This window comes from Bombus pascuorum, unplaced genomic scaffold (assembly GCF_905332965.1).
Source record: "Bombus pascuorum unplaced genomic scaffold, iyBomPasc1.1, whole genome shotgun sequence".
Lineage (NCBI taxonomy): Eukaryota > Metazoa > Arthropoda > Insecta > Hymenoptera > Apidae > Bombus > Bombus pascuorum.
Window position 1 is genome coordinate 219679 of NW_026869761.1, and position 23592 is coordinate 243270.

General features: G+C 39.1%; 1 protein-coding gene and 1 long non-coding RNA gene across 2 annotated transcripts; one reads left to right on the top strand and one right to left on the bottom strand.

The window, feature by feature from the left end:
• Positions 1 to 3383: 3383 nt before the first annotated feature.
• Positions 3384 to 6839, bottom strand: LOC132915929 (uncharacterized). The gene is made up of 4 exons (XR_009659986.1): positions 6528 to 6839; positions 6162 to 6336; positions 5870 to 6088; positions 3384 to 5602 (listed from the first exon to the last, which is right to left on the bottom strand). It is a non-coding gene; the product is annotated as an uncharacterized LOC132915929 (long non-coding RNA).
• A 14436-nt stretch (positions 6840 to 21275) lies between these two features.
• On the top strand, positions 21276 to 23356 carry LOC132915928 (uncharacterized). Its single transcript, XM_060975699.1, has 2 exons — positions 21276 to 21280; positions 21361 to 23356. Exons 1-2 carry the CDS (start codon positions 21276 to 21278, stop codon positions 23354 to 23356), a joined length of 2001 nt encoding a protein of 666 aa, XP_060831682.1.
• The last annotated feature ends 236 nt before the right edge of the window (positions 23357 to 23592 follow it).

A 23592-nucleotide genomic window follows, 5' to 3' on the forward strand; every position in this document is an offset into this window, starting at 1 on the left:
CCGATTTTATATATGATTGTACAGACTCATAATCAATCAAAATTGATGACAAAGTTGTTCATACTTTCCTAAAGGTCGATCTCATTGACCGAACATTGGTAATCGAGAACTATTCACAAACAGATTATCCAATGGAAATCTTCTATCGTTTCCAGTTCTTAATCACCCTCTATTCGCCTAATGGATTTCATAAAAGTTGACCGTGCGAATCATAAACTACAAGTGATAATTGCTTCCATATGTCCTGCGAGTATTTCCAAAATGTTTGGAAGCGCTAGTTCGGTAAGCGAACGTTCCTTGAATACTTCTGACTAATAGCACGATTCAATAACCATAAAACTAGAAATGTAACTAAAATAACTGTAATCCAACAACAATAACTAAAGAGAAACTAAGGCACTTACTTTGCCACTCACTCTTTCGCACCCTACCCCGGTCGGGACCGATGCAGGACGACGGGGAGCTCCACGTGAAGGTGAGGTGAATGGTCTTGACAGATATGGGCCCGCCAACTTCTCCGAAGTTCTCCGCACCGGATCAGCGATCTGACGGGCGCAACAGCGCCGACCAGCCGCCACCCGACTATAGGTGAACATCAGATACATCGGGGTTTCTCAGGGCATGATGCTACGCACTGAGAACCCATACCCGCCTCGTGCTCCCCAAGTTCTTGTATTTGCTAAGTTTCAAGCAAATAGGACAAGCCTTATTTTTAGTGGTTCTTGTATATACTAAATTCAACCAAATAGAACAGATCCATAATTTTTAGGTTCTTGTACATGCTAAGTTTCAAAACAGAACACAACCGAGTCACCTCCTCCAACCGAGTACCCTAAGCCAAGGCGCGCCATCTGTCGAGCAGCTCCCGCCGAGACCGCGCCTCGGCGACCGCGACCGTCGCTCCAACTTCGCCCAGCAGACCTCGATTGCGGAGATAGATCTCGCGACACCTCAGCCCTGCCGCTGCCGCCGCCGAAATGATGCGAAAACCCCACGTAATTCTGATGGCCACCGACCTGTGCAGTCTGCTGATTGCTCAGGGACTACGGCTGCTGATCGCTCAGGGACTACGGCTGCTGGTCGCTCAGGGACTACGGCTGCTGGCATTCAGGTCCCCTGCCCAGATCGATTTCTGCACCACGCCGGCGTACTGCCTACGCACTCCTACACAGGGCACCGCCGCACCCTCGTCGGCCAATCCTCACGGGATGGGAAGCAAGCTCCCTCTGCCGTTCTGCCACCTCCACCAACCGAGTACCCTCAGCCACGGCGCGCCTTCTGTCGAGCAGCTCCCGCCGAGACCGCGCCTCGGCGACCGCGCCTCGGCGACCGCGACCGTCGCTCCAACTTCGCCCAGCAGACCTCGATTGCGGAGATAGATCTCGCGACACCTCAGGGTCTGCAGCTCGAACGCGGGAAGCCCATCGAGCCCCGCCGCTGCCGCTGCCGGAATGATACGAAAACCCCACGTAATTCTGATGGCCACCGACCTGTGCAGTCTGCTGGTCGCTCAGGGACTACGGCTGCTGGTCGCTCAGGGACTACGGCTGCTGGCACTCAGGTCCCCTGCCCAAATCGATTGCTCGCACCACGCCGGCGTACTGCCTACACACCCCGACACCGGGCACGCCAAGCGATCGATTGCTCGCACCACGCCGGCGTACTGCCTACGCACTCCGACACCGGGCACGCCCAGCCGAGGCAGCTGTCACGTAAAAATTAAGATAAAAACAAGAAACTTGTTTGCTTCCTAACAGGAGATCGAGTTCTTTATTTTTTTTTTTTTTTTTTCTCAATTTGTACAATACTGTTTTCGTTTCGCCATGATACAATTTTTTGGTATTTGAGTTAGTTAAGTAATTTTTTTTTAGACTGACTGAATGATTTGGAACGAAGCATTTATATTCTTTTATTCGTTGGAGTGGGAGCAGTCTTTGGTCGTACATATATGCCGTCCAGGCGCCTGAGAACGGATGCTGGTTTATCATATAGCTGCTTGATTTGCACCTGTGACATTCCCCCCTTCCTAGATTGAACTTGGTCCCTCAAGTTGTCTTCAGAAGACTTTCGTTGAATCGGACTTGACGTGGCTTGAAAATTACAGCTGATTCCTCCTCTTCCTCAAGAGGAATTATGTATCGGTTGGAATATGGATGTTGGGTGTCGAGGCCATGGTGCTTGGTACTGGCGGGGCTGTCGCATTGTGGCTGATGATTACGGTTTCATTTCGGCAGCGCAATAGATTGATACATAATTTGTTCGGTATACATTTCCTGATGCATTCGAATACCCCTATTTTGTTTAATCCATATATACCTAGTATGCCTAATGCTATGTACCCTAATGTCTGGAGCGTGGTTAGTCCCCAATACTGTATATCTTTGATTCTGTGTTCGAAATTAAGGGTTTCTATCTCGTCGCCTATTTTATCGATCGTGGTTTTATAGCCTTGTAAATTGTCTATTACCTTTGGTGCTCGCTCGAGTTTATCTAACAGATGAGTGAAACTATCGTTTGTTTTGAGCGCTAGGGTTTTTGTTTTGATTTCGTATTTGACTTCGTTTTTTGTTTCGCCTATACGCATGTGTTCGTCTTTGTACAGTATATCGCAAGATGATAGAAGGCTTGTCAATTTTTTGCAAAGTGTGTTTCTTTTTCTACATAATTTGCAAACTAACGATCATCAGTTACACATGTATAGGAAAACAAAATTGTCCACAATATTGAGCCTTGCAACATATTACAATACCATCGAAATCGCAGAGAAATTAGCTTTCAGACAAGTTGCCCAAAATGGTGATTATTCTTAAAATTTCCAGCAATTCCCGTACTAAATCACTAGTATCGTTACTAGTATCGCGCTGCTAACGAAGTGTAGGTGTTCTCAGTAGCATATAAAAATGCATTATAGTTACAGTCGTAAATTATTTATCATGGTTTATGCATGCGCGCAGTTTTGTTGAAATATCAATCCTGAAGTGGAAAATAGATAGTGCATACTCTACTTTGAATTCATTTAAAAAAAATAATACAAGTAATGATTTGGATCTAATGAATCTCCACCAAAGTTGATCGACGATTAGACGTACTTTGACTCTATGATTCTTCGCTAATTTTAACATAAACAGGTCAACTGAGAGTCCATGGCACTCTCATCGCGTCCTACAGATACAAGAGATTTAAAAGCTATGTGCAACTTGTATATAGTATATAAAATTATGTAAAATATTTGTATTGGTATGTAAAATAGCTCGTGCGATACAGCCCCATGCAATGCCCCGGACATTACCGTTTGAAACGCCTGAGCTGGTCCATCTGACTCGTTGTGACATTTAGCCAAATCGGACAGGCATGAGTCGGGATAGGATTGGTGACAGCAATTTGTACAACAGAAGACTACATTTCACGCAGAGATGCTTTGAGAGGACCGAACCTTTATTTGCTATAATAGTCTTTTCTGATTTATTTTACATTTGCGTTTTAACGTGCTGTGTAATCTGTAATTTGCAATACAAATATATACCGGGATATTTGACCATTTTCTTATGCGGAACGGATAGGGGCTATTGCCGGTGATAAGAAATCAGCGAGAATGTACGGAACTTTCAGTTACCACAGCAAACCATAATTCGATCGAAAATTTCCTGTAGCTTGGAATTAATTTTGGATGAATACATTCCCGTCGCGTAAATGAGGAGGCCATTGGCAAATACTAACGCGCATAGGTTGAAGTCGCTATTCAGATGGAAGAGGCTCGAAGCACGACTAAAATACAAATTGAACAGGATGGAGGTGTTGAACGTTCCCTGTTGCAGACAGTTATTCACTCCGAAGACGATATTCGAGCTTGACATCCAATGAGACACATTTCGAAGATTGTGGACCAAATCACCTGAACTGCATGTTTAAAGAAACCGTATCGTATCAGCTTTTATAGCAAACCGCTCGATCGAAACATGTCAAAATCCCTTTCCAGGACTATGAGTAGAGTTTTGCTACCAGCAGACGCCTGTCACGAATTTTATTATGGCGTGGACCTTACTGTATTTGACCCGGAAGCCAAATTGCTGATCGGGAGGAACGGCAGCCTGTTTGCAATGAAACGGTATGAGTCTCTGTATCACACTCTCAAAGACCTTACTAATGGATACTCTGCAAACAGCAAACTCGTTGATCTGTACCTGGCTGGATTTGGTTTGTTCTTATCCTTCCCCAGCAAGGGAACTACTTTCCCCATCTTCCATATCTTAGAAAAGTATGCTGGTACAAGAGATCATTGAGCATCAAGGAGAAGAAGAATGTGCATCTTTGCGGGAGCTATAGCTATATTGGTACTGCGTTGAAGATATCGAAGCCTGATAACCTATCACATTCAGCAACTAAAATTGAATCGTTAACGAATCTACCGATGTGAAATAATTCTCTGAGACATCGGAGCCGGAGCGGTTATTAGCCCTGTTTCCTCAGGTGAAGGTACAGACCCTGTTCCAGCGGCTCAACGAAAATCTGCATTTTCAAGATTATGAAATTTGGGAATCTGAGAATATCATCATACACATTTCGGCGCACACTTCCAAAATTTGTCCCCAGTAGTCTTGTGGGATTCACGAAACTTTTCGCGCGGTAGAAAGGAGACCGGATAAAGAATGCTTCGCTACATACAAATAACAAGTGCTGTTGGAACGAGTGATAAAAGTTTAACAAGTTTGAAGTGATGAAATAGCACGCAAGCACAATACTAATTAAAGACCTGTACAAAGAACAGTTTATAACTTGAAAGGAAGAAACGACACAAGATCGTGAATAACAGAAGCACGTATTGCGTAGACGTTTATTCTTGGCATGTCATCGCGTTACTAGTAAGTTCTGGGAAGCCGGCGGTACCGGAGACGTCACAAAGTGGACTTATTTGTCGACTTGGTACCAGTAACGATGTATCTTCTGTTCTGTCACACGAGGAGGTTATTCAACTATGGAAGACGGTGAGAATCGTCCGAAGAAAATTTGAGGGCGCCGATCAAGAGGTATAGCATTCGTCTTACTTGCGGAAACGTGGTTTTGGAATCTTTAATTCTCTGAGTGCAGAGAACTCGAGATCTGTCAGAGGCCTTACTGATAAGCATTTTTATGGCTCTATATCCCTTGCCGTGTTCGATGACCGATGGGATAGAGTAACATAGAGTGCCGAAGCGCTTCTTCAGCCGATCTAAGGTGCGGAAGATTCGGTGTTTGTCCTGTAGCAATTTTAAAGATTATTATTATTTATGGTCCGGAGGACGATCTCTATGTTGTTACTGTTGTCTCAGTGGTCTTATCCCCGTGGACAAAGATATCAAATTCTGACAGTTCGATGCATTGGCATTTTATTTTCAATATTTATAACATTTTTTAATACTCGAATAACATTCTTCCTCGTTTCATAAACATATTGTATCGGTTCTTTTGAACACTCATTTCGATCGTTTTCACTTTTCGGTTCTGGAAGTTGAGGCGATGATGTAAATTTCATGTGCGGTATAGGTACTGATATTTGTGGATTTTGCAGGGATAAATTGTAAAATGGTTTGTGTTTAAATCTTTTCCCATCCTTTTCATATAGTGCCTGCATAAAATATGTACATTTCAGTTATAATATATTCATGTAATAAATTCAGTTTTTATATATATATAGTTTATTTTGGTTTTTACAATTTGTCCTGAAGGACATTTGGTAAAGTGTTATATCTCATCGGTAATAAAAAAAATAAAATAAAAATAAACATAGCGTGTGGGTGGCTACCCCCAGCAGGGTGCCAACTTCGTGTTTTCTAAGTTATATCTTTTATGATAAATTCAGTTTGTTAAAAATAATGTGAGATATTTAATGTACCTGACCACAGCGATAATACAAGCTACCACTGCCACGGCAAAATGATGTTTTGAATACTTCTTCTTCGTAGATAGGTACATGAACATATAAATAAGGAAACAACTGTGCCCAAAATAGATCTTCTATTTCTTGGAATGTCTTAGATCCGAAAAATTCGTGAGTCCAACCTGGACCAAAAAGCGCGACAGAAAGTCCTTAGTGTCGTATTTTTGGTAAAGCCTGTAGATTATAACGGTTTAATGAAATATTAAATGACTATATGCTACAATAAAATAAGTGATATTGTAATTACATATGTTGAATTAAATCCACCACCACCAGGACAACATCTTCCCCAAATATCAAGTCCTACATAAATATCATGAATATCTCTGCTGTGATTTTTTGCAAGTGCCAAACCGTTTTCCAATTTTGATTTCGTCCAGTTATAATTCAAGTAAATGCCATCGCAGTTTAAAAAGAAATCTCTGAAACATTGTATTCAGAACATTAAATAAAATTTACAAACAGAAACAATTGTAATTAAGCTCATTTTGCCAATTGAATTTTCCTTCATTGGTTACGCCGTCGTACCATATAATTTCAGAATTTCAAATTGCTTCATGAATATTTTCTGTTAGATATTTTATAAAATAAATTAAATTATTAACTTGCTCACTTTTAATGGTATTTTCAATATTTAATAACCAGACTTATAAAATCGAATTTATAAAATTTTGCAACAAGTATTAGTGCATCTGCAAATCTTCTTACTTCTTCCTGAGATTCAAATATTACATCCCAGGTACCTTCTCTTTTCGTAATTACAGTACCAAGAACTTTTACACCATGATTATGTGCTACATTAATCCACCCAAAAGGTGGCGCAGTTATGAAACGATGACTAAAATACACAAACGTGTCAATAACACTCCAGTGATAAAATAGGTAAGAATCATAAGATTCTGATCGATATATAAATCTGAAAAATCACGGGTATATTATGTATAATATATGAATTGATAAATATATAGCGATTTCTATTACCTGTCTTCTAGGCAGCCACCTTTCATATCATGACGAAGCAACGTTTTAGGATGTACTTCTCTATCCAATTTTTCTAACTGCGTTCTTTCTGCGCTTATTTCTAAACCACTGTACACATAATCAGTTGAATCTCGTAGTTATTCAATTTCCGGTCATGGTTTCAAATTACCCACGTTATCGAATAATTCTTTTAAGTTTTCGAAAGGTTGTGACTATGTAACTTCGGTTGTCATCTCTCTGATTTATACTGTTCTACAGACCACTTTCAAATAGTTTTTAATTCATTAACTCAAACAAAGGTTTCTCTTCTTATTTGCTTCACTGGAAAGTTGTATACATGCATGATAGTGTTCCCATCTAAGGGAACTAGCATATCAAATTATGTCACATGATTTAACATCATTATCTACCAACTGCTAATGAGCAAAAAAATGTTCATTTCTCTATCTGAAACAAAGTATATAAAATAAAATTATGAATTTATAATGCACGTACATCAATGTTTATATGATTGTTTCGACTTTGAAAGTAATATTCTTATTTACGTAAGTATATATTGTTTAATATTTTGCAAAAATTATATCGAAACAAACAATTTGGAATAAACATAACTAAGTAAATACTTTAACTTCTTTTTATATTTAATTAAATATTTTATTTGATTTGAGTAGAATTTAACACCTAACCTTCACGTTTAAAATATTACTCTTTCTCATTCTATCTTTCAATTTTATTTCTTCTGCTTCCGTTTTATGATATTTATGACATTTCTTAGTTCAGATATAATTAACTTTTTCGTAATTTATAAAAAATGACACTCTTTTTAATTATCGTACACTATTAACCCATTACATGTCTTGTTGTAATTTAACTTTTAGCAACTTAAGATACGTGCACGTACAGAGTAATTTTCTTCCTAAGAATAATCATTTAATATTACGATAATACTAGAAACTTAAATTAATTACTGTTGCTAATTAATTTGCAAATAACGTAATGCACAGCCATACACAAGTCATACAAGTTATACTTATGTCCTTTAAGTCACCAGAAATGAATTTTAAATTTTATATTATATATTAATATATATTATAGGGAGAAGCACTATACAAAATGATAATGTTAAAGGCATACATGTAATTTATTAGTATAGATACTTACTATATACAAAGCGTTCTCTTCAAAGATAATATGTCGACTACCAAACGATCGACGGCAACCGAACGCATTTCTGAGGAAAGTACTGAACTGTTGACTCGTTATCAGTATTGTCAAAAGTTCATCATTTATCACCTTTCCCGCTTCATAGTCAGGTTTTTCAAACTAAGAGCGGCATATGGTACATCTGTATTGTACGTGCGAGAGGGAGGTAACGTATAGCACAACCACACACAAGTATGTATCCCCTTCGTAGTATGTATGCGAGCGTCGTACGATGGCCTAGGACTCCGTTGAGAGAAAAGAGAGAAGCGCAGTGTGAAAATCTTATGCCCTAGATCTCTGGCGAGTATCACACGTGGCGAGCAATTACGTGAATATTAGAATAAAGTTCCTTATAATACCTCTCCAAGTCCTCTCCATATTTTAATAGCCGTAAATTGGCGCAGCAGCGCCAAAATTTGAAAGAATAAGGAAACACATATGTACGTATCCTTCTTTTGTGAGACAGAACAGCTTTATTTTTCTGGTCTTCCAACGTTGCCGTCTGAAGCGTGCTTTCCATTTGCGACTAGCCACGCGATTATAAAATCCATTGTCGAATATGGCACAATTTTTATTCGTACTACCGCGATTAAGGATCGCGCGCGACTCTAAAGTTGCGACTTACCTCGACAAGTCAGTCGCCCGCAACTACAAAGTATACGGAACATGTACGTGCTATTATATCCATCGTCAGAAGAATCGCGCGGGACCGAACGTCATTTTGCTGCTAGAAGTGTGGGGACTCCTCACTAAGGACGTCTTAATATATAACATTATTAACTTAAAGCACTATATAACATTATGTAGTTGTAAATTATAATATTATATACTATTATAGTATATACTATTATAATACCCTCAATATAAATAATTAATATTATAGTGATAAAAAACGACAAAAACCTAAAATTTAATTATTTTATTTATATTATTCAGCTTTTCCAAAGGTTTTTCGTTCAGTACTAATGGTTTCTCGACATAAAAGGTCACTATCCTTTTACGAGAAATGCAGATTGATTAACAGATTGATTAACGTGTTAAAAAATGGATGGTTCTATTAAAAAGAATATAGCTGATCTTTATTATCGGTGTCGGCGCGTGATACTAGCCAGAAATGAAAAGAAGCTGAAAGACGTCCTTATTCCTTATCATTGTACATGCGTCGTGCAGCATCATCAAGTTTTGCTGTATGTGATGGTGCATTATCGTGGAGCAAAATTACTTTGTGTTGCCTTTTTTCATATTCTGGTCGTTTTTCACGCAAAGCTTGATTCAAATCGATCGTTTGTTGTCGGTAGCGCTCAGTATTAACGGTTTCGCCAGATTTTAACAGCTCATAATAGATCACATCCTTCTGATCCCACCAAACACAGAGCATCGTTTTCCGTCCACAGCGATTTGTTCTTGTAGCCGATGTCGGTGGTTCGCCTGGAGCTACCCATGATCTTTTACGCTCGGGATTCTCAAAATATATCCACTTTTCATCGCCAGTCACAATTCCGGTTTTATACTTACACACCTGATATTTATTATATTCTATATATTACATATATTTATCAGATCTAAAGAAAATTATCTAATAAAAAAATTACGTAATTTTGCAAAATACTGTTTGACAAACAGTTTTTTTAATTAGACGTCAAAAATGTGTCAATTACAGATATCTTTCTGTAACAATATTTCTGGGTAATAGAAGCAGTGTGATTTCGAGCAAGGAAAAAAGATATTATTTCCATGAAAAGTAGACGAAGGTATTCATCGAGAATTTACCCCATTTTATTCATATCTTGACATTTCGAAAATATTTTTTACATCACAAAAAAAAAAAAAAAAAAAAAAAAAGAAAAAAATCGTAAAGCTACCCAGAAAAATAACAAAATATTATCGAATGTGCCGCTTAATGATACGCTAATTTTATAATGAAAGCACAACACCTTTAAAATTTTCTTAAATTTCGTTGTAAACTTTCAAAACTGCCTAATAAAATACTTCTTATGATATTTAATACGCGAAACAGTTCTCTGCCTACGTTTCGTTTTCTTAATTATATTCATAAAAATATGAATTTGTATAAATATCAACAGCCTGTACATGATCATTTCCGCTTTTTTTCTATGTGGTTTTCTTTGATGTTTACTCGAATTTTCTCTCTCCTCTTTCTCTTTCTACCTTTTTTAGAAGCGTTCCTTTACTCGTCGATGTCATATCAAGCCTTGACATTGTTAATTAATGTAAGACCTAGGGGACGACTTCCAATGAACTTCGAGTGGCAATGCCGCCGTCGCGACGGATTCACGTTTCTTCGTTAGGTACGAACCGTGTATAGTAATTAATGACATGTTCCGCCGACTCATCGCGTTCTTTTTATTCGTTCTTTCTGCGACCTTTTTCTACCGTCGAGTGTACATAGAAGATATGAGCCGTTTCGTTAAGCTCTGTATGTGCATTCGTTTCCATAGATTTTCAAATGTTTTATGCTTTTTCAAATTCAAAAGTGTCGTGGGAATTAAGGGAAATCCTCCAATGCTATTCGGAAATATTGATTTTCTCATTTAATTTATGCGTTTTTCTTTCTTAATGAGAAAAGTTGGTGATATCTTCAAACCTTTATATCTGTATCTTGGTCCGATTAGCAATCAAATAAGGTTCGCAATGTTTCAAGAAAATGTTTAACGTTAAATTGAAACGGGAAATCGTGCGTGTTAGTAAGAACTTTTTTTATATGTTTCTTAATCTTGATATGTTTGTTAACGTTAGAAAAATGCGATTGAGTAAAAAATGGTTGAAAAAGTTCAGTTGCTTTGATTATATAATTATTATAAGGTATTGATTATTGGAATTTACAGCGGTCATAAAATGTATTGGCACGTCATTGTATTTATTATAACATTTGATATACTAATTAATTAAATCCAAGTATATTAAATATCATTTAGCAGTGCTTTCATATGAGTATAAATATTTTATATTATGAAAATGGAATATATAACTAGTGTAGCCATTGTAACGTGTCTCGTATGCTTTTCAAATCATATTTAAGTATATTAAAACAGAAAACAATTCATTTCCAATTTTTTTATTTATTCTTGCGTAAAATAAATCACTTATTTACTAGATGCTTGTATCTATAATTCATTTTATTGGAATTGTACGAAGCAGATTTGCAGGATTGAGGTTAATTAATAATACATTACGAATAAGCTTCTAGCAGATGTAAAACAAGACCTTGTTAAATCTTAACAAGCACATTCGAATAAGATCTTCAACGAAGCACTAAAACACATACATATATCTTCCAATGTGGATGAAAATAAATTGAATAAATACATATATATTGTTATATTCCTTGAAATGAAGAAAAATTCCATTCGCAATTAAAATACGGGCAGGAAAACCTAAAATTTCATAGGTAGTCCAGTTTTTATTTGTTATATATTTAATTAATCGCACCATACATTTCATTAATTTTGAAAAAAGGAGGAAGAAATATATAATGAACAACATGCGTAAAATTTTGTCTGGAAAAAGAGGCAATTATTACATTTCTGAAATATAAATTAGACTAAAATCATAAAAGTTATACAAGTATTATTATATATCGGATTTAGGGTTTTATTCATTAATTCCTTCTGCCTCTTATCTAATTAATTTCTTTCAGTCCCTTTCACGAAGCTATTTTACATTTCGTATACTGTAATAATCTTTTTACTATGCTGCGATCATGCTAATTCTGAACCGAACTTTTAATAATTAAAACGTGAATGATGTCAAAATTTCATGCTTTGAGAATTTATGTTATTTCATTTCATTGATTTATGTATGCACACATATTTCAATATTGAACAAATTTTTTTATAAAAATTTATGAACAAATTTATCAAAATGTATTGTACAATCTACAGTTACCAATTTTTTTGTTTTTCGGAAACTGTTTATCATGCGACAAAAAATAGTAGAATGTAAAAGATGCGTCGTGTCTAAATCTACAACTTTTTGCTATAATCAATACTAAAAGGATAATAAGATTAGCAGATAATCGAATACAATCGAGTATATATCGATTATATAATTATTTAAGTAATAATTTTAATATTTAAGAACCCAAGGGTACCATTTCCTCCTATCCAATCGAGTTCAAAAGTTGCGTAGATTAATTTTGTATTAGCTGAAACTATTCGGGGAAGAAGGTGGCGCGAAACAAACCTTAAAAAAGATTGTCAGATGTAAATAAGAGAATATTAGATTTTTATTCGGTAAAATATTAAAAGAATGCTGTATCATTCTAAAGTATTCATAAAACTCTTGTTCGTAATTTATTAGTTGCTTATAAATATGAAATTCTCCTTTTTCTTTGCGGTTTTGTCATAACGGATGTACACCACAATCTTTCCTCCTTTTGTTGGTACACTTCTTCCTCTTGTTCGTCCAGAAGTACCGCTCTTATAGGTAATATAATAATATAATAATAATTAATAATATAATAATGTATCGTGTATAACTTCAACCTGACTGGCACATTCATCTCGGATACATCCAATCGGATACAACAAATAATAACGCATGAACGTCCGAACACGGCACGGTCACTGTACGTTTTCGTATAAATGGATCTCAAGTGGATCTATATTGCGAAGTTCTTACGGTAAAAAAAAAATAGAAGAAGAAGAAAACAAATGAACTGTGGATGAAATATTGATATATTATATCGACAAATGTACATATGTTTGCTATTTCTGTAAATGAGTGTTACGTATCCAATATCCAGTGAATCCAGACGCTCACAGTGTTGATTGTTGTCGCGAACGATTATACTCGCCTGTAATATATATCTGTAAATTCTATAGAATTTAGGACACCAACCGACGGTTTGACTTTGCCTGTGTTTACTGGGAGTCGGTCGAACGATATAAATAGAGAAGGACAGGGACTTAGGAAGGAGAATAAAACAGGATTTCGAGAAGCGAAGATAGAGAACAACGAAAATGAAAAGCAAGTTAAGAGTTAGAAGGAGAAGGAGAAAGAGAAGAGGGATTAGAAGCGGAGATTTTAGGAGATACGGAAGAAGACTTTAGAAAATCGATTCTTGAGTTTTCACGACTCGATCGCCTGATTTCTAAAAATATCACAACATTACATATATATATATATATCTAAAATCTTGTTTGCATTAGGCAATTTTTGGACGAACGATTAAGTCGATGAACCTTAATTAGGTTGTTCGAATTCGCACATGTAAATACAGTTTCAAACAAGTTGGCTTTTAGTCGTTCAACCAAAAATGGTCCTAAATGACACGGCGGAGCGTGTCGCGTAATTTCTGAATAATTACACAACTGTTGATTTGTGGAATAGTCTTTATTCTTTAGACTTAGTGTTTTATTACAAAGGTCAATATTGTGACTGAATTGGAATTAGAAATGGAACTGTTTGAACGGTCTCGTACCATCAAAGAAGAAAGCTCGGTGTGGGTGTTCCCTTTGGAACTCAGAACGCGGATTCGTTGTCCACACTTTTTGGTGGAAAAGTGAGGGTAACGATCCGCGATGCCCATTGGTAAATGAATTAGGTAGTAAAGACAAGGAGAACTAGATATGGCTCGTGGGCATCCTTGTTTATGGGAAAAGTCTTATCTTGCCAGGCACCCGCTTTCTCCGTATTAGGTAAGAGTCGAGTGCAACAAACATAAACCGAAAATGTTTAAGTGAAGAAAACTGAAACTGAACAAATTCGGTTTATGTCGTCTTCTTAGGCCTGCTGCGAGTTATTAAAACAATAGATAGGTCTTGGCGTCCGGACTACGGGGAATCTCGCAAGGACCGTCACATCTGACGTACCACATGGCAAAAAGGAAAGTTGATTCGTGACAAGCGCGACGTTTTGTGACGAGTGACTATAGTCGCGTATAGTACGTACATATATGAATAGCATTTAATAGAGAGCCACTATAGTCGTTCGTCGTAACGGAAGGAAATAGTACAACAAATTGAATACATTCAATACATTTTGACCATTGTAACAGAATCAATACGTTTTGACCTTATATGTCGAAACAATGCTAATCCTTGTTTAACAATATTTTGATGCATTTTTAATGTTTGCATTACCCAATCTAATTTTTTCACATCTTGGCAGTAAACTTTTCAACGGTTTAAGGACCCGCTATAAATTTTAGGATTTATTTAGCTAAGATTCTGCAAAATATTACAAACAACTTTTATCACGTTGCTTCAAAATCTAAAGTTTTCTGAAAAAGAACAGACCGAAATTTGACGTTGATTTAGTGCTTCAGTGCATAATACATATCTTTGTAATAAAAAAAAAAAAAAAAAAAAAAAAAAAAAACTGACAAAACATGGATCACGTTGCGTTCGCTTAACTTCAAATTTTAAATCGAAATCTAATAAATATTTAACAGAATTTTTTCTCACTATATTTTGAACAATATTACACATTTCTGAAATCAATTATTTCATATAGAAGGACGTAGCAATATCAAAGTTTAAATTACTATAATCCTACTGAAATATCTCGTTACTGTAACTTCTTCAACATCCCCGTAAAATAGCTGAAAATGAAAAAGATATATCTGCCTGTAACAACGTATATTCGTACTAACTACCTTATCCAACTGTCGTGGCATCGTTTCGCACAAGAATATAACATGGCATACAATCATACGAGACTAAACGTATGAATTTTCTCTTTACGTTCCAGATCGTGGACCATTATCCCGATCAATGCATGATCCGTGTAAGCGGATCTAAATACCGGCGGCGGAACAACAACGAGGTCCACCGACCTCCGGTCCTCAAAATGTAATATTCTCCGCTGCCCGAAGGAAGCGAGATTCTATTGGGTTTCGAACAAATGGCATACTTCGCTCGAGTAGTGGCCGCTCCGGTCACAATTAGGACGCATAACAGAAGGGGTAAGGTCCTTCGGCTTTACATTTTTCTCTTATCTTATTTTCAAACAACATATAGGTAGGCCAAATATAAAATACTGTGTCCGGACGGACACGATATTCTGATTACAGGTATGCAAAACCACGGGCCAGAGCGACTCATATGACAAAGGCGAAGAAGTTCCCCATATTAGTACTAAATGTTTTAGATGTAGATGTTTTAGATGTAGATGTTGTAGATAGATGTTTTGTGTGTTAAAATAAAAAATTTTTTTTTTTATATTGGTTATTTTACAATTTGTCCTTGTGGACATTTGGTAAAGTGTCATATCTTGTAGGTGAAGAAAAAAAGATATGACCTACAAGATATGACCTACAAGATATGACACTTTACCAAATGTCCACAAGGACAAATTGTAAAATAACCAAAATAAAAAAAAAAAATTTTATTTTATTTTATTTTGGCGGCTGCCAATTAAAATAAAATATAATAAAATGTCGTGTCAGTGTTGTAACCGTAGGATTTGATGTTTGCCTGTAAATTACTGTATAGTTACGCAAAATAAAAGAAACTCCTACGGTATGTCGATTTTCTTTCGATTTTCCCTTTATCCTTATATTATCTATATTATATATGTTTGACTGATATGTTTGACCTATATTATATATTGTCTGAAATCTCCTTTTCGAGAAAGTCGAATTTGAAAATATGTTAAATACACATATACCAGGCTAATCTTTTATTCAATATGTTCAAATCGTATTTTCTCAAAAACGAAAACTTAAATGAAAAAGTGTTAGTCTACATTTTTTCACTTTTGACTTACTTTTGCATAGAATAATTTCCCGCATTATACATCTATTTGCCTAAATACACCAGGCAAGTTTTCTGACTCGATAATTCTAAAAAACACCTCCGATGTAATAGTTATTCTATTATTATTTTGATAGTTATCATTATTATTTTGGTTATTATTAATATTATTATGTACTATTAGCATTATTTTGGTATGTGGTAGAATAAGTCATAGAATCTTCTTAACTTAATTACTTTTTTTTTTTTTTCGTGGAGGAAATTCGCACGGACACCCGTCGCTTCTACGAGGAAGAGCGGCGTGGTAGTGTCGGACTACAACCGACCAAAACCTTCACGATTACCGTCCCTATTGCGACTGAGGGGTGCCCGGGAACCGCTGTGGCGACACACCGGGCCCTCCGCGCACAAAATTCTGTCCATATTACGTCTCGCACTCTCCCAGGGACCGTCCGGATCGCCAACCGGACTGCTTGGTGCCTCCCGGGTGCTGGAAGGTCCAGCGCCTAACTTCAATCCCCTTCGGAGGTCGCTGCGGCTCTCGCGCGTCTCCTGTAGGCGCGTCCACCGGCACCGCCGCGCCCTCGACGACCAAACCTCACGGGATGGGACGCCCGCTACCTCTGCCGCTCTGCCACCTCCACCTACCGAATACCCTCAGCCACGGCGCATCTTCTGTCGAGCAGCTCCCGCCGAGACCGCGCCACGGCGACCGCGACCGTCGCTCCAATTTCGCCCAGCAGACCTCGATTGCGGAGATAGATCTCGCGACACCTCAGCCCTGCCGCTGCCGCCGCCGAAATGATGCGAAAACCCCACGTAATTCTGATGGCCACCGACCTGTGCAGTCTGCTGATTGCTCAGGGACTACGGCTGCTGGTCGCTCAGGGACTACGGCTGCTGGTGGCTTAGGAACTACGGCTGCTGGCATTCAGGTCCCCTGACCAGATCGATTTCTGCACCACGCCGGCGTACTGCCTACGCACTCCTACACAGGGCACCGCCGCACCCTCGTCGGCCAATCCTCACGGGATGGGAAGCAAGCTCCCTCTGCCGTTCTGCCACCTCCTCCAACCGAGTACCCTCAGCCACGGCGCGCCTTCTGTCGAGCAGCTCCCGCCGAGACCGCGCCTCGGCGACCGCGCCTCGGCGACCGCGACCGTCGCTCCAACTTCGCCCAGCAGACCTCGATTGCGGAGATAGATCTCGCGACACCTCAGGGTCTGCAGCTCGAACGCGGGAAGCCCATCGAGCCCCGCCGCTGCCGCTGCCGGAATGATACGAAAACCCCACGTAATTCTGATGGCCACCGACCTGTGCAGTCTGCTGGTCGCTCAGGGACTACGGCTGCTGGTCGCTCAGGGACTACGGCTGCTGGCACTCAGGTCCCCTGCCCAAATCGATTGCTCGCACCACGCCGGCGTACTGCCTACACACCCCGACACCGGGCACGCCAAGCGATCGATTGCTCGCACCACGCCGGCGTACTGCCTACGCACTCCGACACCGGGCACGCCCAGCCGAGGCAGCTGTCACGTAAAAATTAAGATAAAAACAAGAAACTTGTTTGCTTCCTAACAGGAGATCGAGTTCTTTATTTTTTTTTTTTTTTGTCTCAATTTGTACAATACTGTTTTCGTTTCGCCATGATACAATTTTTTGGTATTTGAGTTAGTTAAGTAATTTTTTTTTAGACTGACTGAATGATTTGGAACGAAGCATTTATATTCTTTTATTCGTTGGAGTGGGAGCAGTCTTTGGTCGTACATATATGCCGTCCAGGCGCCTGAGAACGGATGCTGGTTTATCATATAGCTGCTTGATTTGCACCTGTGACATTCCCCCCTTCCTAGATTGAACTTGGTCCCTCAAGTTGTCTTCAGAAGACTTTCGTTGAATCGGACTTGACGTGGCTTGAAAATTACAGCTGATTCCTCCTCTTCCTCAAGAGGAATTATGTATCGGTTGGAATATGGATGTTGGGTGTCGAGGCCATGGTGCTTGGTACTGGCGGGGCTGTCGCATTGTGGCTGATGATTACGGTTTCATTTCGGCAGCGCAATAGATTGATACATAATTTGTTCGGTATACATTTCCTGATGCATTCGAATACCCCTATTTTGTTTAATCCATATATACCTAGTATGCCTAATGCTATGTACCCTAATGTCTGGAGCGTGGTTAGTCCCCAATACTGTATATCTTTGATTCTGTGTTCGAAATTAAGGGTTTCTATCTCGTCGCCTATTTTATCGATCGTGGTTTTATAGCCTTGTAAATTGTCTATTACCTTTGGTGCTCGCTCGAGTTTATCTAACAGATAAGTGAAACTATCGTTTGTTTTGAGCGCTAGGGTTTTTGTTTTGATTTCGTATTTGACTTCGTTTTTTGTTTCGCCTATACGCATGTGTTCGTCTTTGTACTGTATATCGCAAGATGATAGAAGGTTTGTCAAGTTTTTGCAAAGTGTGTTTCGTTTGGCAAATTGTGTCTATTTCTATCGGATTTGCCGGTATCGCAATGTAACAGTTGCTAGTTTTGAGTGGTATAAAGCTAATGTCTTCGATCTTAAGTACAGTTATTTGGCAATGTTCAATGTGAGGTTTGAAGTTTATTATTTAGCTGCGACAATCGGTTTTCGAGTTTCTGTCATGAATTGGTAGTGTTTGTTTTCGTATAGTGGTTCCGGCTTGATTCTTACAAAGTTTGTTGAGGTATTCGATATCAGTGTTTATAAATGAAAGACCTGAGGTTAAATATATCTGATGTTCGACTACTGGAGCCAAAAATACTCCATTTCTCTTACTCGGGATAGGATATATCTGTAATATGTTCCATTCTGTGTTAGAGACTAAAGGTACTGTGATTTTGAAGAACATTTTGTCACCTATTGTGAAGATTTGAAGATCACTGATGTCGAGTATAAACTGAAAATGTTCGGTTTTGGCAGAGATCGCGGTGTTGTACATCTGGTTACCTATTGTCTTGGCGTAATTTTCTAGAAATTCATCCGAGTCGAGTATTTGTGGACTAATTATTCCTTGTTTGCCTAATATCATGACGTTAAGTATTTCATCTAATTGGAAGTGTAAAGTTTGCATCGCGGTGTCGAGTTTCATGATCATCTTAAGTATAAATCTATCGATATTTGCCTGCCATTGTTGTTTTAATATATCGCTATGTGATTTTTCTAAGTGGTTTAGATTTTCTGACTTTACAATTTTTCTATCAAGTGCTGTTTGATTCGCTATTATCGTCTTGATTTTATTATTGTCATCGAATAGTTTGTCCATATTCTCGTTTATGAGCGTAAGATCGGTATCGTCGAGAGTTCCGAACAAACTTTTCGATACGGAACCTATGATGTTGAGTAAACCTCGTTTGCTTCGGGTATGTGTTAACGCTTTTAAGTGTTTTGCGAGTTGTTTTAGATTATTGATACGATTTTGTAATCCGTCTAACTGTTCAGCGTATTCTTTGCTGGTTGCACGTGAGTCTATTGTTAATTTATATGATTCTATTGTGCTTATCTGCTCGTATATGTCGCTAGTGTCTAATCCTACTATAACATTGGCAATATCGCTGTACAAATATCCTTTTCCTATGTTTTCTACGAATACAGAGTTTCTTTCCAATGGGGTAATATTTATTTGCGCGGATACTATTCCGGCAAAGAGGAGCGTCGACCTGGAAAGTAAGGTTTTAAACGATTACCGTGTATTTTTTTGTTTTGAATCAAACAGTATGGAGTACATACTTTATCAATCGTGTACGGTCCTAACCATTCCACGTCAAGTTTATGCCTTTTATGATCGTTATGTATTAAGACGGAGTCTTCTTCTTTGAAAACTGATTGAGGTTTTATAATTTTACGTTTTTGATCGCGCTGATATCGCTGTTTACTTTTGATCAACGTTCCGCGAGCGTGTTGGAGTCTAGAGTCCCATTCTTTTTTGAGGAACGTGACTTCGTCTGCGTATGTGCGTTGCGGATTCTTGGATATCGTGGAGGGAAGATTGGCTTGGTGTCCGAATGTGAGTTCGAACGTCGTGTAACCAGTGGAGTCGTGTATCATTGTGTTATATGCAAGGCATACAAAGTTAAGTTGATCGTCCCATTCTTCGTCCGAATTTCGCTGTATCGATTTTAACATGTCTGTTACTACTGCGCGTGTTCGCTCTAACGATCCGTTACTTGGTGGGTGGAAGGATGTCGTTTTGATATGTTTGATTTTGAACGCGTCTTCGTACTGTTGCATCAAACTAGATATAAAATTTTGTCCGCGGTCGGTTAGTATCTTTTTTGGAGCGGAAAAGATGTAAATGTAGTGATTCAAGAGTGCGTTCCAAATTGTTTCCGTTTGCTGAGTTTTTAGTGGCACGAGTATTAAGTATTTTGTCAGTTCGTCATGTATGGATAGTCTCATTTTATAGATAATTTTATTATCTACAATATTCTACTGACACTTTTTCACGTATGGTAAATAATTTTTAAGATATAGAGGAAATGTAAGAAAAACTCCCGTTTTTTTTATTTAATCGATATGATGTTTATAAAGTTATAAAGTTGCTTGTCTTGTAGATTAGATTATATAGATTATATAGTAACATGATCTAATCTATATCGTTCCGAATCATATGATACAAAAACGTTTCTACCAAGAATTTGTTTCTAATACAATCAGATTATATTCGATTATATTATACAATCAGAATACATATCAGTTTATTTCAAACAGAATATTCGTAGGAGGGCCGTTCCTCTCGTTTTGTATCGAGTCAGAGACCGGCTGAGCATCTTAGGAGTAACGATAGTGAAATGCAATTCAAATTGTATAATTGAGAAATATTACAAACCGTTGTAAAACGTATATTACTTACAGATTATCCAAAGTGAAAAGGTGTAAATTTGGCTGTATGTTATAGTTTCGGTTCACGATAAGGATCCCGATATTCTTCTTATTGATTCTTAGGAAACATGCACGTGTGACGATAACTCGACTTGATGATGCTGCACGACGCATGTACAATGATAAGGAATAAGGACGTCTTTCAGCTTCTTTTCATTTCTGGCTAGTATCACGCGCCGACACCGATAACAAAGATCAGCTATATTCTTTTTAATAGAACCATCCATTTTTTAACACGTTAATCAATCTGTTAATCAATCTGCATTTCTCATAAAAGGATAGTGACCTTTTATGTCGAGAAACCATTAGTACTGAACGAAAAACCTTTGGAAAAGCTGAATAATATAAATAAAATAATTAAATTTTAGGTTTTTGTCGTTTTTTTATCACTATAATATTAATTATTTGTATTGAGGGTATTATAATTATATACTATAATAGTATATAATATTATAATTTACAACTACATAATGTTATATAGTGCTTTAAGTTAATAATGTTATATATTAAGACGTCCTTAGTGAGGAGTCCCCACACTTCTAGCAGCAAAATGACGTTCGGTCCCGCGCGATTGGACATGGATTTTGTGACGCCAGCGAAAAGGCGTATGGAGCATGTGTTTACCTTCGAACTAGGAATCCTGATGGGCATATCTGGACGCGACTCCTTACTGCGAAATCAAAGGTAGCTCCCCTCAAATCTCAAACCATTCCAAGATTGGAACTGAGCGGAGCACTTCTTCTGGCGTCGCTGACCACCGCCGTCCTTCAAGCATTGTCAAAACCCATAACGCGCATCGTTTATTGGACGGACTCCACCATCGTTCTTCATTGGATTAACACGTCGCCCCACACGCTGAAAACTTTTGTCGCTAATCGAGTGGCAGATATTCAAAGGCAGACCCAGACCTCAGAATGGCGTCATCTTTCCACAACGGACAACCCCGCGGATCTCATCTCGCGAGGTCAAACACCAGAAGATCTGCTACGATCAACCATGTGGCAACAAGGACCGAAATGGCTCCAAAAAGCTGAAAAATACTGGCCGAAATGGAACCCTGTACCATTGACCGAAATACCAGAGCAGAAGAAGGCAACCTGTTTGTCTTTGATTTCCGCTGACCACAGTCTACTAGAGAGATTTTCCTCGTGGCCGAAATTAATCAGAATCACAGCTCGCTGCCTACGATGGCGGCAACCAAGGCATCGAGGGAACCCCCTAACCGCGCAGGACTTATCCATTGCGCATAACAAAATAATCAAATTGCTCCAACGTTGCTACTTCGCTGATGACATTCGACAGCTCCAAATCAATCAAAAGTCCACATTGAAAGGGAAGCTACAGCGACTCAATCCCTTTTTGGACAAGGATGGGATGCTACGAGTTGGAGGCCGACTCAGTCACTCAACACTGCCTTTCAGCCAGAAACACCCCATCATCTTACCCAAGTCAACGGTTACGACGCTCATAATCGAGCACGAACATCGCCTGAGTCTACATGCCGGGACTCAAGCCACTTTATACGCCCTCCGAAGATCCTATTGGCCAATCGATGGCCGCAGTCAAGTATGGAGCACGTTGAAGAACTGCGTACGGTGCTGCCGAGCTAATCCACCTCCAGTGGATTATGTAATGGGCGATCTCCCAGCAGCACGGATAACAGAATCACGGCCGTTCACCAACATCGGAATAGACTATTGCGGGCCCTTTTTTGTCAAGGAACGAAAGGATCACAACCGACGGAAGATAAAGGTGTACGTGGCAATCTTTATATGTCTCGCAGTAAAAGCAGTTCACATTGAGCTGGTTAGTGACCTCACAAGCGAGGCTTTCATTGCTGCACTACGAAGATTCATTGCTCGCCGAGGATTCTGCTCAAGTATCCACACGGACAACGACACCAACTTCGTCGGCGCAAACAACGAGCTCCGAGAACTACGGAACCTCCTACGGTCCGACGATCATAAGGCAAAGGTTCAGTCCTTTTTAGCCGACAGACAGATCGAGTGGCACTTCATTCCTCCCAATTCACCGCATTTCGGCGGGTTGTGGGAAGCTGCAGTGAAGTCTTTCAAACGACACCTCAGACGTGTCGCAGGTAACGAGCTTCTATCATTAGAGGGCCTTAACACCCTCATCATTGAGATCGAGTCGATCCTCAATTCCCGTCCGCTGACTCCGATCTCCACCGATCCAAACGATCTCCTCGTCCTTACTCCCGGTCACTTCCTTATCGGAGATTCACTAACATGTTTACGAGATCGAGAGTTCACAGATACTCCAACCAATCGTCTATCCAGCTGGCAACATATTCAACAGCTCAAGCAGCACTTCTGGCGCCGCTGGCATCGAGAGTATCTCAATGAGTTAAACGTACGCAACAAATGGAGCAAGGGGAGTCACGACATTCGAGAAGGGACCATCGTCCTCCTCAGAGACGATAACGCCCCCCCAATGCAATGGCCACTGGGCAGAATCATCAAGGTCCATCCCGGCGCAGACGGCATCATCCGGACGGCTACCGTTCGAACAGCAACGAATTCCATAGATCGGAGCATCAAACGGATGGTACCACTACCGAGCAGATCGACACCAGATGACTCCAACCTAATCAGCAGCAACGCGGACTAATGCGAGATCCACCTCGCCAAATCAATCACATCATTTTGATCGGTACCCTCTCAATGGGGGGAGGATGTTACGTCGCCCGACTCTCTACCTGGGCCGGACCTCACATCGCGGACGGATGGCAGCCAGATGTCCGCACATCCTTATCGCGTACTCTTGAAAACACTCGCAGCCCGACTATAAATCACAGAAAAATCTGGCGAAAGTCTTTCATTGCAAACAAGGGCTTTTCCACGAAA